Source organism: Ptychodera flava, unplaced genomic scaffold (genome assembly GCF_041260155.1).
Source record: "Ptychodera flava strain L36383 unplaced genomic scaffold, AS_Pfla_20210202 Scaffold_157__1_contigs__length_76673_pilon, whole genome shotgun sequence".
NCBI classification, from domain to species: domain Eukaryota; kingdom Metazoa; phylum Hemichordata; class Enteropneusta; family Ptychoderidae; genus Ptychodera; species Ptychodera flava.
This window is the reverse complement of record NW_027248339.1, coordinates 52051-68121: the sequence shown is the minus strand read 5'-3', so window position 1 is coordinate 68121 and position 16071 is coordinate 52051. Positions and strand designations below refer to the sequence as shown.

Here is a 16071-nt window from a genome sequence, read left to right as displayed (position 1 = left end):
AGCCAGCAAACAAAATGATCGAAAAGCCGAGAACGACATCGGCCGACTTCATGTCCCGAAGCAGATACTGCGTTTCATGCATAATGAAGTCTGGTACCCTGCATATTGTGGTAAAATAAGGCGAGGAGACAAATATTAGAACGTACTCTCAAATTTTGACAATTCTGTTTGATTTTACAACTTGTAGGAGATCATGTTAAATCTTTCTGTTTGAGTAACAAGAAAACAGAAATAATGAAAAATAACAAAAATAACAAAAAAGTTCAGCGTCTTAGTTTTTCGAAAATCTCAAATCTTATTTTCCCAATAGTGTTGACACAGGGAGGGCGGCCATTTTGAATTTCAAATCCTGATAAATGTTAGGTAATTAATTAATGTTTCTAGTACCACAATTTGCACCGTGACCATCGATTGATATTTTGATTTGGTAAGAGCATTGTTGAAAGTTTTAGAGAAAAGCTTGGTCAAAGGTTAAAGTATTTCGCAGTCGCTATTTATGTTTTTCACTGTTTTTTTTTAACTGAGTTGTGTATATAAGCTTATGTTTAATAACTAATTGATTGGGACTTCCACTTCAGGATCTTACATAAATCAAGTCGCTGTGAAACCGCCATCCCTGATACATATAAGATTGTAAGCTCCTCGATTGTGCAACAGTTTACCATCTTATACCTCAAGTACATCACTCATAGCTTATCACCATTAATAACCCACGAGACTTGTGTGTCCATATAGTGAAATACAAAAATACATAATTCGGGAAAATTTCTACACATATGGTTCCAATAGAATGTGCAATATTTGCAAATACTCTACTATAGTTTCAAACTCATGCAGCTGATACAATACACACTATAACACATAAGATTACTTACAGTCCAAATTAAATACCTAATTTATTTCATTACATGCAACAGATGCAAAAATCAGAACATATGGAAAACCACTGTGGCGGAGTCCAGTTACTTTTGTATCCGCTAAGTGCCAACCACTCCAAGAAATAACCACCCTCAGTTGCTTTAGTTTAGAGTAGATTTATTCAAGAAGCGGTGAAAACTGGGTAAATTAAGAGATTAAAATACAAGGTCATTCATTGTCTACATCGGAGAGTCGAGGTAAATCAAGTTCAAAGTAAACGGAATAAAAGAACTAAATTCTACCAAAATATCTAAGCACTGCATTCTAAATGGTCCTCTAAATAATTGGAAAGTCATAAAAGGAAATCAACTTACATCGTTGCGCCTACAGTCCTACTTTTGGCTGGAGTGTTAGTGAGATCCACGTGGCATGTCTACTTGCTTTAAGACAGTGGAGGAAAAAACGTGTCTGCCTGGGTGTAATTTAATCTTTAACCTTTTAATTGTTTTACCAAGAAGTTTCTTGACCTTTGTGCCAGAGGGCCTTAAGAAAGATAGAGGGCGATCTTCTGAAAATCTAGTTGGGGTCATGAAGGGTCAATTCAACACACTCCCCGTCTAAAAATGCGCGGTAAGCTGAATTTTTACTAATCATAAATTTCAAATAGAATAAATGCCTACTAAAATTTTAGGTCTTAATAAATTCTAAAAGCTAAGAGTATATACGAAAGGGTTCGTACTAAGAGAGTCCGTATATAGTGTTCATTGAATTCAATCACAGAGTTCAATATGTACTTTCAATCAAAACTAATTCACTAATTGGTCTGAGGTAGGTTCGATGTTCGCCATCTTTGTAGATTATGACGTCCACTTTTCGTACTTTGTTGTCATCGCTGGGGTAGACCTTCACTATGCGAGCGAGGGGCCAGCTGTTTCTTGCGTATTCTTTCTCTCTCAAAAGAACCACGTCTCCTTCTTTGACGTTGATTGTAGATTTGTTCCATTTTGGTCGTGGCTGACGGCTTTGTAGATATTCTTTTCTCCATCGTATCCAGAATTGATCAGCTAGATACTGTACACGTCGCCAACGTTTTCTACTGTAGATGTCTTGTTGGACGAATGAGCCTGGTGGTGGGGCCGGTGATTGAGTCTTCATGGTGAGTAGCATGTTTGGGGTGAGAGCTTGAGGATCGTTTGCATCTGATGATACAGTTGTTATAGGTCTGGAGTTGACGATGGCGCTGGCTTCTGCCATGAGAGTTGTCAGCAAGTCATGTGTGTATTGTTGCTTGCCTAGTTGATAGTGCATGGAGTCAAGAACGCGTCTGATGGTACCAATTTGTCGTTCCCATATACCGCCGAAGTGGGATGCGTGAGGTGGGTTGAAAATCCACTCACAGTCTCTTGTTGTAAGGAATTTCTTGATGCGGTCTTGATCCAGCTCTTTGGCTGCTGCCTGAAGTTCGTTCTTTGCGCCGATGAAGTTGGTGCTCTGGTCACATCTGAGTTTCTTGATGTTGCCTCGTATAGCTATGAAGCGACGTAGGGCGTTGATGAAGGATGAAGTGTCACTGGAGTCTATTACTTTTATGTGTACTGCTGTAGTGTAGAGACAGACAAAGATAACTGCCCATCTCTTTGCTTCAGACGTACCGGCTCTGTTTTGCGGGAAGCTATAGTCCAGGGGCCGAATACGTCCATTCCGACGTTGGTGAATGGTGGGGTTTTCTCTGTTCTGTCCGACGGTAGGTCGGCCATGAGTTGAGTGAGTGGTTTTGCTCTCAGTCTTCTACATATCGCACATTTGTGTAGTATGCTTCTTACCATGTCATGTACACCCATGATCCAATAGTCATTAGCTCTGACGTTTGATAGGGTGAGTTGTCTGCCTTGATGTTGTACTTGTCGATGTACATGATCGATGATAAGTCGTGAAATGTGGTTGTCCTGTGGGAGGATGATGGGGTGTCGGCCGCAGAGGTCGATGTCAGATTGACGAAGTCTTCCTCCAATGCGGATGAGTCCTTTTTCATCGATGAATGGGTTCATCCGGCTGATGGGGTTCCGTTTCTGTAGTTTGTTGTTGTCAGTGCCTGCTGACTTTGCTGCAGATAGTATCTCATATTCTTTATGAAACACACTTTTCTGTACTGAGCGTAGGATGATGGTTTCTGCTTGTGCCATCATCTCAATTTTCAGTTCTTCTGGAGACTTCTCTTCTTCTTTTTTGTCTGTCTTTTCTGGTAATTTTCTTTGTCTGATTTTGCCTATTAAGTTGGCAATACTTCTCTTCAAGGATCTCCATGATGAGAATCGTTGAAATCGGTGAGCACCTAAGTCGTCTTGTTCTACTTCCTTCGTTGATGTGTTATGGACAGCAAGTTGTTTGCGGACCTCAGGGTCTTCGTCACTTACTGTGTATTTGTGTTCTGTTTCTTCATGGTTGTCTTTTTCTTGCTCGTCTCGCTGCCACAGGAATGCTGGTCCTGATAGCCAGATAGTTGAGTTGAGTTTTGGGGCTGGTATTCTGCGTGATGCGATATCAGCTGGATTTTCGTGTGTAGACACATGTCGCCACTGGTGTGGTGATGATAGTTGTGTATCTTTTCTACTCTGTTCGCTACGTATACGTGGAAACGTTTTGAGCTTTTGTTTATATATCCAAGGACGATATCGCTGTCCGTGTGATATATGACGTTGTCGATGTTCAGGCCGATTTCTGATGTGATCTTCTGTGCGAGTTCTGTCGCTAGGACGGCTGCACATAATTCTAGGCGAGGTATGGAGACTGCATGAGTCGGGTTTACCTTTGCTTTGCCAAGTATGAATGATACGTTGACTTTGTCTTCATGGTTGGTCAACCGCAGGTACGCTACGGTACCTATGGCTTCATTGCTGGCGTCAGAGAAAATGTGACGCTCTGTTTTCTTTATGGGTCCGAAGGTGGGTGGAGTGTAGCATCGCTGTAGCTGTATCTTTGTGATGTAGTTGAGGTTGTTGCGCCAGCGCGTCCATCTGGGCAAGTGTTTCTCTGGTAGTGTTTCATCCCATCCAAGGTTTGATGAGTTGCGTCCTTTAGTTTCTGTCATGAGGCCTCGTAGTATAAGTTTTCCTTCTATGGAAACTGGTGTGAGTATACCGAGTGGATCGTATATTGAGTTGACGATCGCCAGTACTCCCCGCCGTGAGAATGGCTTCTCCTTCAAGTCTACTTCGAATGTGAATGCGTCCGCCTCTAGAGACCACTTGACCCCTAATGATCTCTGTGTTGGTAAGGTGTCTTGGTTGAAATCCAAACTCTGTAGATCTTTGGCTCGTACTTCGTTTGGAAGTGCTGTCATGACTTCTTCGTCATTAGAAACGATCTTGTGGAAGTTAACGTTTCTGGTCGCTAGTAAGTCTCTTCCCTTACGGAAAATTGAGATCTACATCTAGTCCACATTAGATCTACAGTAGACTTTATTTTAATTGGGCAGTAGATGAACTGCTTCATCTACTTTTGTGCATACTAATGAGGTCATAGTTCAGAGAGTAGATGAAATGTAGACAAAATGTGGATGAAAAATTAGACGAAATTTAGATCTCAGGTAGATGAAATGTAGACAAGATGTAGATCTATTGCTTCGTCTACTTTTGTGCATATTAATCATCAGGTGATAGTTTAGAGAGTAGATAAAATGTAGATGAAAGGCAGACAAGATGTAGATGGAATAAATTACGTATAAGATGTAGCTTAGACAAAGAACAAGAAATTAGTGAGGCATGGAGATCTTGCAAAAGTGTTGAAAATGAAAATGTATGTTAACATGTCAATCAATTTTTAGACTTTAAAAATTGACCGATGGCCATGGTGTAGCACAGGCTAGGGCTGCAGTTCATGATGAGTATCACAATATTGCATATCACAACAACATCCTCTTGATGTAATTTGCTGGCAACTTCACTGAGCACCATGGTATCAATGGACGTTTGCATAACATGAGATATCTCACGCTGGAAAAATCAATCATTCAATGACCGATCATGAGTGGTATTCAGGTCGAAATAGAATGTAGAACATCGTGCATGCTTAGGCCTACTCAAATTTTTCAAATCTTTCTCAACTGTACATACATCATTACATGATTAACAGAACAAACTGCATACAAAGCATTTCAGTACATTCAACGACGCTTTATTAAAAAATTTAGAACTGAAATATTCTACATGTTACACAATCAAAATTCATATGGTCGTGGTATTAAAACAGGCGATCAACAAACCTTCCCTACCTCACGGGCCTACCTTACAAGTTGCATTACCGCAGTACCAGTACAGCTGTACATACTGGCAGTGTAGAGGCACTGCCATCGTCAAGTTATCGATGCCAACCTATGTCTCAACCCGATGTAATTCTCGATCGGAACACTTTCTATGCATATCAGAATTGATGTCACATTGTTTCCAAGGTGTACAGATGACGAAAATGTGCTTGAAAAATAAGATTTGTTGAAGTACGAATGGTGAGCAGGCTGGCTCCTCTCTCCGATATGCATTGATATGCTGAACCGTTGAAAACATGGCGCCTTCTGATTGCGCATGCGCATAAGGTCAACTCTCACAGTTGACCCGGAAATCGAAGCCAGCTACAAGGTCATTTGCTCTAAAAGAGCAAGAGGTGGAGGCTGAAAGGTGTTGGGGAGATCAGTCCATGCGCGAACTCTCCATGAAAATGCAAGAAAATACGTCGCTCAGGTGAAGAAATTACTTAAAGCAGTACTGGTAATTTTAAAGCTGACTCGTGTTATTATGTGTACTGAAATGCCATTGCCAAAATAACACTGTACTGTAGTCTTATCTGTTACGTATGTGGCAATGATAACAATGTCAATACAATTATTTGTAAGTTGACTGAGAGATAGGGCCGTGGCTGCTGATTTTCACACGATTCAGAAGTGACTCAATGATACTCAGAAAGTTTTATACGAGGATAGTTTTGATTTTATTTTTTACAATTAAAAGCTGCTGGGATATCAAACAGGTTCGTTTGATTGTTTGTTGGATATGAAGCCGAGGAAATAAAGTTATTAGTTAACAAATAGCTCACTTGCATATTTATGAAGTTTTGTAATTAGTCACATAACTCCAAAAACAAAACTTACAAATTAGATCAGGGTCCAGCCCGTGGATAGATGCTACTGTATTAACCCATCTGAAGAAAGTATCAATGAAAACATTGATTTTTTTATTAGATTCACTTTAAAGTCACTTTTTCAAAAATTAATTACTGGATAATCTGCCACAAAATTGTAGTTTGATCCCTGTGATACTTTGCATTTGTGTTCCTCGAGTTAAACAGGAGTGCCTTAGGATGAAAAGAAAATTAATTCACTAATTTCTTCTCTCTTGTTGTACAGTATATATTCAAATGTAAGGTAAAATGTCTTGTCTTTTACTGATGCCTTCTTGCATGGAGCCTGCAGTTTGCCAATCATAGAATTTGAAGGGATTGAATTGTTGGACATAGTATACAGCAAGAAACAGTACATTAGATTAAATGTAGACAAGATGGTGATTTTTGAAGTAGAAGTGGATGAGTCTTTGTTTGCCTAAGTGAATTTTGTAGATGAAACTCCCTTAGATTGGATGGTAGATCAGTGTAGATCAAGCGCAGACGAAGTTAGTGCGAAATGTAGACATAGTCATGTCTGGTGTGGACAATATCTGTAGACAAAGCTTCATGTAGACAAACTGCTGTGGCTGTTCATCCACAAAACCCTGATGTAGATCTACATAAAGTCTACTGCAGACGGTCCGTAGATCTACTCTCATCTACTGTGGACATAGGTTTTCCGTAAGGGTTGTTCTATTGACGAGACTGATAGCTTTCTTTGCATCTGGTGCTGAGGTTAGTCCGTCGTCGACGTAAAAGTTCTTGTCAATGAACTCTTTCACGTCTTCTCCATATGTAGATACGCCGTCTTCAGCCATCTTTCTCAGTCCGAAGGTAGCAATGGCTGGTGAGGAGACATTGCCGAACAGGTCTACGTTCATTCTGTACTGAATTACTGGTTTCGTGGAGTCGTTGTCTTTAAACCAAAAGAAGCGCAGATAGTCTCTGTGTTCTTTGTTGACGTGGAAGCTGTGAAACATTTGTTCTACGTCGCCCATTACTGCTGTCTGCTCGCGTCGGAATTGTAGCAGGATACCGAGGAGGCTGTTCATTTGGTCAGGTCCCTGAAGCAATGTGTCGTTCAAGGAGACTCCGTTGTACTTTGCTCTGGAGTCGAATACTACTCTGATCTGCTGTTTCTTGGGATGGTAGACACTGAAGTGTGGTAGGTACCATGCGTTGTCAGCATCTATTTCATTTTCTGGAACGGAACTTGCGTGGTCACGTTCCATTATTTTCTTCATAAACTGAAAGTATTCTTCCATCATTTGAGGTTTACGCTGAAGCTGATCCTGTAGATTGTAGAATCGGTTCAGAGCTGATTGTCTGTTGTTCGGTAATTTCTTCGGATCTTGCCTGAAGGGGAGAGGAAGTTCTAGATTGCCTTCCTCGTTTACATGGACTTCTCGTTGCATGATGTCCAGGAATTGCTTGTCTTCAATATAGGGTGCCTTTTGTTCGTCATAAGGTGTCCGCTTGAAGACGGTGGTGCCGAAGTTGACGGGTTTCTGGCTTATTATGTCTTTGATGTGAATGTGATGATTACATTCGAGCGCTGATTCATCGTAGCTGTTGAGGGTTGCAGTCGTACGGTGTACTGTTCAGTGCGGATTACACCTCTTGCTGACTCTAGGCACAGTTCACCTGAAATTGTCCACCCTAGGTCGATGCGTTGAGCCCAAGGGGAGTTTACAGGTCCGTTCCTTGTTTCTCTGACTTTCAGTGTATCTGGGCAGTTTCTGCCGATGAGGAGATGAATTCTGACGTTCTTTTTTGGTTCTGGAATGTAATCGATGATGGGCTTCAGATGTTTGAAGGCCTTGCAGATGTCTGGTGTGGGTATTTCGTTCTTGTCGCTCGGTATGTTGTCGTTTTCTAGCAGGACGGGAAGAGAGAATTTTTTCTTTCCGTCATGTGATTCTATGATGACGCGGTTGCTACGTCGTCCCTTTCTGAGTTCTCCTTTGCCGCTGCATGTTGACAGTTCGTATTCAAGGTCTGGGCCGTGTATCTTCAGTGCGTCGAAGAGGTGGCTGTCGACCATACAGGCGTTGGACTGGTCGTCTAGGACTACGTATCTATGTAGTCTGCTGGTCGGTCTTGTGTATACACCTTTGCGAGGACTATCTTCCCACACGAACGTCCGGCTGGGCATTTCGTGAGTCTGGTGCATTTTGTTGTAGCTTCTTGGGTTTCCTTTTCTTTATCATCTGGTTTGGTTTCGGTTGCTTTCTGCTTAGATCTGTCACCGGGTATAGCGTGGAGACAGGTGATGTGTTTCTTGCTCTTGCATATAGCGCATTAGATGGTCGATGTGCAGTCTTTGGCGAGATGTTTCTCAGTGCATTTAAAGCACAAGCCTTTCTTCTTACACAGTTCAATTCTGTCAGCAACTGGTTGCTTTGCAAATGCTTTGCAATCTTTCAGGTCATGTCCTGTAGCCTCGTGGAAGAGACATTGTTTTTCTTCATTTGATGATTTCGTTGCGTGTACACGCGCTCTGGTCTTCGTATGTTGACTGGATTTTGACTTACTTGTTCCAGGGTGTGTGTCGTCTGGTCTTGGAATATCAGGATCGCATGCTGCTTTCGCTGTGTCTTTCAGGAAGTCTTTGAAGAACTTGAATGGAGGAAATGTTTTGTGGCGTCGTTTGTATGATGCCACGTTATCTCTCCACTTGTTGAGGACGAATCTTGGTAATTTCTCCATGACGGGCATTAGTCCCTGTGGTGTATTGAGGGACGAAAGGTCAGGGAGTTTTCTCATGTGTGCCTCTGTGTTAGAGCACAAGTCTGATAGTTCGAGTAGCTTTTTGCTTTCGTCTGGTTTAACTTTCGGGAAGGACTTCAGTCTTTCCAGGATTACTGCGGTTATGACTGCAGGGTTGCCGAATCTGTCTTCTAGTTCTATCCAAGCCTCTCTATACGACTCGTCTGGGTCATCTACATATCGCTGTAGATGGTCTTCGACGATTTTCTGCGGATCTCCCTGCGTGTATTTATGCAGGAAGTCCAGTTTCTCAGATGTCTGTATGCAGGCCGTTGTTACAGTGGCCTCGAATGATCTTTTCCATGACATGTACATGGTTGGGTCGCCTCCAAATGTTATTGGTTGTTGTAGCGGTAAACGTTGACGGGCCATCATTTGGGCTATCTCCGTCAGAGGTTGCATGTTGTTGTTGTTCTGGCTTGTTGAAGGTGTCTGTTGATTTGAAGTAGGTGCAACTGTCTCACCTGATTCTCTTGGTGTTCCCTGTCCTGGTTGTATCAGTAGAGATGATGATTCTAAGCCTTTGTTTTGTGCTTTGGGTACGAACTCGGTAAAGTTCAGTGCTGGTAATGGATCTTGCGCCATTTCTCTTTTCATGGCAATGTAACGTGATACATGGTCGTTTGATAACTGGCCTGGTGTAGTAAGTGTCTGTACTGGTAAGGAATTTTCTTCCGCTACTTGTTGGAGGGTTTCTGCATCTATCCTTGCCTTTTCTGCTTTCATTTCAGCTTCGATAACTTTGATTTTTGCTTGATGGTGAGCAATTGTCTTCATATACTCTGCCTCTCTTGCTGCAGAGCGTGCCTTGCCTTGTGCCTTTAATGCGTTTGTTCTGGAGGATGTTGAGGATCTGGTTCTGTGTGAACTACGCAGGCTGCCTAGTGTAGATCCTCGTTCGGATGGTGATTTGAAGTTTAGGGCGCTGTTTTCAGCTCTCCTTGTCTTTGCATCGTTAATGTATTCATTCGCTTGTTCAATGTTCCTATTGAAGCTTATTTCCGTTAATTCTGCTTGCTCCTTACCTTCTGGAGTCTTGTCTTGTTGATAAAGTCTCTGAAGTTTGTTCCAAGTTTGTTCATATTCCTTGGAAAGTGTCTCTGCTGTACCAATTTTGCTTTCTGTTGGGTCCTGCATCCCCCTAAGGTCGATGAGAACTCCCCTTGTATGGTTCCAAATGCTTGACAGGGCCTTTTCAGTGTTCAAGGTAGCATAGAGCAGTCCTCTTTCGTTTTTACTACTGTCCTGTAGAGGGCGCCCTTCAGTTCGGGCAGCAGATCCACCTTCAGCAGTGGCCGTCCCACCACAGGCAGCCCAATCATAAGCTTATTATTGAGTTTTTCTCAGTTTTCTCTGTCACTGTCAGTCCCTCTCCTTTTTTTCATGCTCCGAATGATCGTAGTAAATAACAATAAATGACTTTATAGCCTAACCTAGCCTCTTCACTCTTTATTTATTTTACATCCCATTACAAAGACGTTTATCTCTCATATACACACATCTCGTAACTAATAGTCAACATGACTAATTATGCTAATCCGTGGACTTATCAGGGACTTTATGGGTTAGTCAACATCGCGAAAGATAGGAAAGGTTACTATCTTTGCAATGTTGACCAACCCTTGATAAGTCCACGGATTAGCATAATTAGTTGTGTTGACTAATTAACTACAAGATGTGTATATGAGAGATAAGCGTCCTTGTAATGGGTGTAAAATAAGTAAAGAGTCAAAAGGCTATAGGTTAGGCTATATAGTCATTTATTTTATATACAACGATCAGTCAGAGCACGAAGAAAAGGAGAGGGACTGACAGTGACAGAGAAAACTGAGAAAAACTCAAAAATAAGCTTATGATCCGGCTGCCTGTGGTCCCACTGGGAACCGCCCCTTCCTTTGTTTGTTCTGTGGTATTTTCTGCCTTAGAAATATCTCCTTGATTTTCATTTTGAGATTCTGTGTGGGCTGGTTGTTCAGCTCCTTCGACTTTATTTTCATCCATTATAGTTTCTTTGAGTCAGTTGTAGTCGGCTGTATATGTGCATACAGTTGGCCTACCTTGCCAGTGTCAGCTGTGCAATCGAGCCAGTGTCTTGTCCAATGGTTCGCTGGTTTTCACTTCCAACGATGTTTCACTTGCGACGATTTTTCACTGTGGCGGAGTCCAGTTACTTTTGTATCCGCTAAGTGCCAACCACTCCAAGAAATGACCACCCTCAGTTGCTTTAGTTTAGAGTAGATTTATTCAAGAAGCGGTGAAAACTGGGTAAATAAAGAGATTAAAATACAAGGTCATTCATTGTCTACATCGGAGAGTCGAGGTAAATCAAGTTCAAAGTAAACGGAATAAAAGAACTAAATTCTACCAAAATATCTAAGCACTGCATTCAAAATGGTCCTCTAAATAATTGGAAAGTCATAAAAGGAAATCAACTTACATCGTTGCGCCTACAGTCCTACTTTTGGCTGGAGTGTTAGTGAGATCCACGTGGCATGTCTACTTACTAGAAGACAGTGGAGGAAAAACGTGTCTGTCTGGGTGTAATTTAATCTTTAACCTTTTAATTGTTTTACCAAGAAGTTTCTTGACCTTTGTGCCAGAGGGCCTCAAGAAAGATAGAGGGCGATCTTCTGAAAATCTAGTTGGGGTCATGAAGGGTCAATTCAACACAACCACCTCAGATTGAAAAAAGCATTCATCCACTATTTGAATAAAAGCAAATACTCCAGTTGCAATTCATTTTAATCGGGATCAGTACACTCTTCAAGACGTTTCCCTTATGGAGATCGTTAAAATAAATAGGATGACATGATTCATAGAAAAATATACAGTTGGTCGGGATTTCAAAGTTGGGAGCATTGTCACCAGGTGGTCTCAAAATTCTAAGCTAATTGTTCGCTCTAGCTTATTAGCCCCCGCCCGACGAAGTCTTAAACCGTGACGGGGAATTACGAATTTTGTTCCGTTCGTCTATCCCTCCGTCCATTCGAAGCCGTTTCTCAGACACGCCTTCCTTGACCAATTTGTTTTAAACTTTATATAACGACAAGGTACTATGGCATACAAATGCAAGTTAATTTATTTCGTCATCCAATCCTATATGCCAGGCGGCCATCATGTGCGATTTACTTACGCCTGTTATACGTGTAACTTGAAAAATGTCGATCATAATGTCATGTGAATTGCTACATATTATAATCATGGAAAGATTTAGATCTCTTTAGATTGTGGTGGGTGGCGTCTGCATAATTACTGTCGCTCGTATAATTAAGGACTTTGTATAATAAGCTATATCTCATGAATCACAAAAAATTTGATGTAACTGTGCAGGCACTTAAAGGTCCAATAGCTGTATCTTTTAACATTATTTTTGTGATTTTACTTCCAAACTAAAACAAGTTCGTGGAAATTTACTCATCGAGGGGTGTTTTAGAAGTGTAATAAGCTCTCAACAGGGACTGCATGTGCAATTTTGAGCATGATAAATAATATACGTTTGCCCAAACATAAAATGGCGCCCTCATGCAAAAAAAGCAAAACGCTGTATCTTCACGGAAACAACAGAGTTGTCCAATATAACTCATAGTGCTAAATGTTTTTCACTGGGACATCATATGCTTTGTTTCCTTTGTAATATTACCAGTTTTTAAAAATGGCGGGAAATCAAAATAACGGTTCAAATTTAAATTTACTTATCAAATTTTTCAGTAGTAAAAGAATATATCTTTTAAATTTGTAGAATTTGCAGAAAATCAGAGAAATAGAAAGCCTTTTTCAGGTGAACAAATTCCAAAATTTACAGGTACAGGGGCTTTAAATAGTTCTATTGTGTTACTTCTGAAGGTTTGGTGGTCTCATTAGCATATTAAAATAATTCTTGCATATTGGCATATTAAAAGAATTATTGTACATTAGGACATAAATCTAACTTCGATGCAAATAATTTCACAAGACCTCTTTAGTATGTTAATCATACATAGATCAAATTACGGTATAAGTTTTATAAGAATTATATTCTTAATATTTGCTGAGTTGCATATTTAATGAATTTCTCTAAGCATGAAATATCTTAAAGCGCAGTGGTCGTCGCGCTGCGCATCCTCCTGAGGGGGTCCCCCTCTGTTGTAAACAAATCCAAGAACGCCGCACATGTTACTGGTTGATTGTAACGTTTGCGATATTGCCGCTTCTTAAATTGGCGGCTGATCTGTCACAAGCATACCAACTATCCAAATGTAACACGCAACAAAAGTTCAATTAATCTAAGTTAAATATCTGCTGAATATTGAACAATGATTGCACGCTGGATTGAGATCACATTTGCTCATGATTTTCTTGAATCAGTTGAATGGGGCTCGGCTACTGTTATCGCTCGAGCCATAGAGCTAGACGTACGCATGTATACGCCAACAGACTATCAACCGTCAACGACCGGGCTCTAGTTTTCGACATCGCTAGCAAGGACGAGAGCTTTCATTTCAAGAGGCCCGACAGGAGTACAAAGACAACAACCCAAACTACAGAAATCTACAGCTCGCAGAGCAATGCCCGCTGCAGCAAGAAGCATCTCTGCATCTGTTCCGTTCCGTGCTCTGTATGAACGTCCGTGTCAAACCAGGTATATGACGCGCTACACTCGGCTGTGGAGAATCCAACTCAACTACAAAGTTTACCCCGTTTGGGGGTGCAAACGAGAATTCCGAGTACAGGTATCAAGTCAAGCGAAGGACCTTTCATAGGTCTTCTTGTTATGTGGGGGTTATCTCACTTGAAAGGAGGATTCAGACCTACCCGGCAATCAGGAGGTACAACAACGAAGTTTGCCCAGCACCGGTAGGCCTACACCAGCTAGCGGTTGGATCACTGCCATGACCTTGCACAGGACCGGGGCACAGGATCTCTCGATACGTCTATGCACGGTGTAGCCGTGCAATTTCCCTGCCAAATGCCGCGAAAACCCGCTCGTTTTGTTTATCGTTTCCTGTCATTTTACTATTTCTTACCACGTAATACTATAGTCCGGCAGCCAGTGGGGTAAACCTTGCTTTGTGGTCTTAAGTTTTTTTCTTGGTTGATTTCATTTGTCAAGACCACCACAAAAAGAAATATAATTACTGGCCCTCTGTCAGCATTGAGCAATTTGAGAAAATTAGCATAATCAAAATGGCTGCCAGCTTATTGCACTTTGTATGAGAAAGAAGACTCAAATGGCTTTATACATACTGTAACTTTGTTTTTCTCGTTCAATCACCAAGCAGGTGCTAACATAAATGTTGGCATATATTATTTGAATGACATGCTAATTTGCATAATTTCAAGATGGCGGCCAGCTGTAAACAATTCTTTGTTAAGCGTAACTCTACATTATTATCATTTACTGTACTTTGTGCAGTTATTTTAACACAGTAGGTTTCACATCACTGTTTTAATAGTTGCACGTACATAAACTTCTTTTTCTGTTGCAAATTTAATGTTCATAATCAGACATGTAAGCAGCCGAATAGTTAAGCCTTCGCCCATTTTCGAGTACTTGTCTGTTTACTTGTAAAAAGATATAAACTGATGCCGACAGTGTTCTGGTAATTGTGTTTCACTCTGCCAAGAGCCTGTGTTATGTTTCTAAGTAAGTTAATGATCTTTATGCCTTTGCTGAAACCAACCTGAGTTGTGATTTTCTAACCCGAATCAATGATTAAGTAAGGTGGGAACTTTTTCCTAGCTCGACTATCAATGCATTTTATGTACATTTAAGAAAAAACGTTGTGATTTACACTACTTTCGAGGTTGATATGGAATCTGCTGACGTCACATTGAATCCATGATTAGTCACACTTTGTGTATCAGAAAAATACTATGGGTTTGGAGTACAATGACTTATAGAAGATATTTCCAAAGTTACTCGGGTTCTCTAAAGGTGAAAAGGGGAAGGCGGCTCAACGCACCATACTATTTTTGAGGATGTTCAGTTTTTTCGTATGTTACTCTTAATATGTGTATTTTTTTTTGGGGGGGGGGGTTAATTTATTTTTGGATGTACTATGACGATTCGTCGCTCGGTCTGTAGTGTCAAAATCATTTGTGATCCGTTTCAACATGCATTTCGAAACTCTTAAATGTGAGTTCTTCTTCAGTCTCTTAATATTGTTATTCTTATTTTGTTCGTGTATGACCTCTAGATTTACATTTGTTCATTTAGGAACGAAACTATTATTGATATATTTGGATCTGAATCCAATCTAGTGTGAGATTGTATATTTGTATTGTCTGTGTACGGCCTGTTTTCCTTTGGATGTTGTTGAACTTTTTTGCTCTTTACTAAATGTGTTTTATTTGTTTGTTTTTTTCTCCTTTTCGTTGATCCTTTGCGTTGATTTTGGCTCTTACTACAAGTAATTCATCTTTTAAGTTTTGTTTCGCTTGCATGCTATGATTGGTTTTTCAGGGAACAAAAAGTGAAGACGTTCATCGCTTTCAATTATTTTTATTTCATTGTTAGTGCTTTTATATCGTTTATTCTAATTTGTGGACTGTATTTGGTTGCTTATGTATATTAGTTTTGTTATTATTGATTTTCCCTAGTTTGAGGTACGATTCGCACTTTGTGTGCCAAACTTCCTTTTTCTGATTGTGCGATTTCTGTGGTCTTACAACCTTGTTTTTGTTTTGTTTTTTGTTTTTGTCGTAAATTCAACTGTCTTGTCATAGTCTTGGTTATTATTATATATTGTTACACGGGCATATCTCAGCAATTTACCTTAATTAAACCATTAAAAATACCTTTTTGGGTCGAACGAGTTTCTGGCTAGATATTGAAATGGTCTGTTATTTTGGTGTGAGTTTTTGTGTCGAGAGTTCTCCCTTTATTGTATCGTTGACTTTGTAAATCATTAATGACACTTTGAGGAGAATACTCTATTGTAAATTTGAAAGTTCAGTGTAACTTATTGATGTTAGCCATAAATTCACATTCAGCTCAGTTTCTGTTCCCGCATAGATCATGAAAACATCATCTCTGAATCGTTTCCAAAAGGAAAATCTGCTTCTGTGTAGTTTAATGACCTCAGTTTCAAGGTTGTAGAATGTTGTATCAGCGATTTGCGGCGAAACTGGTGAACCCAGGCTACAGCCACAAATCTGTTGGAAGACGTTTCTGTTAAATTCAACCGTGTTATGTTGCAGAATTATTGTTAGTAATTCTTTAGTGGAACGCTTCGATCTTTTCTTTATATTTTACAGCTGTAATTGATAGTTGATACTGAATCAAGTGCGTTGTGACAGCTTGCTTCAGTTTGT

At 40.4% G+C, this 16071-nt stretch overlaps 2 protein-coding genes and 1 long non-coding RNA gene across 3 annotated transcripts; all 3 read right to left on the bottom strand.

The window, feature by feature from the left end:
* Positions 1-1641: 1641 nt before the first annotated feature.
* Positions 1642-4198, bottom strand: LOC139126904 (uncharacterized). Its single transcript, XM_070692826.1, has 3 exons — positions 3665-4198; positions 2682-3434; positions 1642-2592 (listed from the first exon to the last, which is right to left on the bottom strand). Exons 1-3 carry the CDS (start codon positions 4196-4198, stop codon positions 1642-1644), a joined length of 2238 nt encoding a protein of 745 aa, XP_070548927.1.
* Positions 4199-6668: 2470 nt separating this feature from the next.
* Positions 6669-7424, bottom strand: LOC139126903 (uncharacterized). The gene has a single exon (XM_070692825.1). It carries the CDS (start codon positions 7422-7424, stop codon positions 6669-6671), a length of 756 nt encoding a protein of 251 aa, XP_070548926.1.
* A 3577-nt stretch (positions 7425-11001) lies between these two features.
* On the bottom strand, positions 11002-11323 carry LOC139126905 (uncharacterized). Its single transcript, XR_011550863.1, has 2 exons — positions 11216-11323; positions 11002-11039 (listed from the first exon to the last, which is right to left on the bottom strand). It is a non-coding gene; the product is annotated as an uncharacterized lncRNA (long non-coding RNA).
* Positions 11324-16071: the final 4748 nt, after the last annotated feature.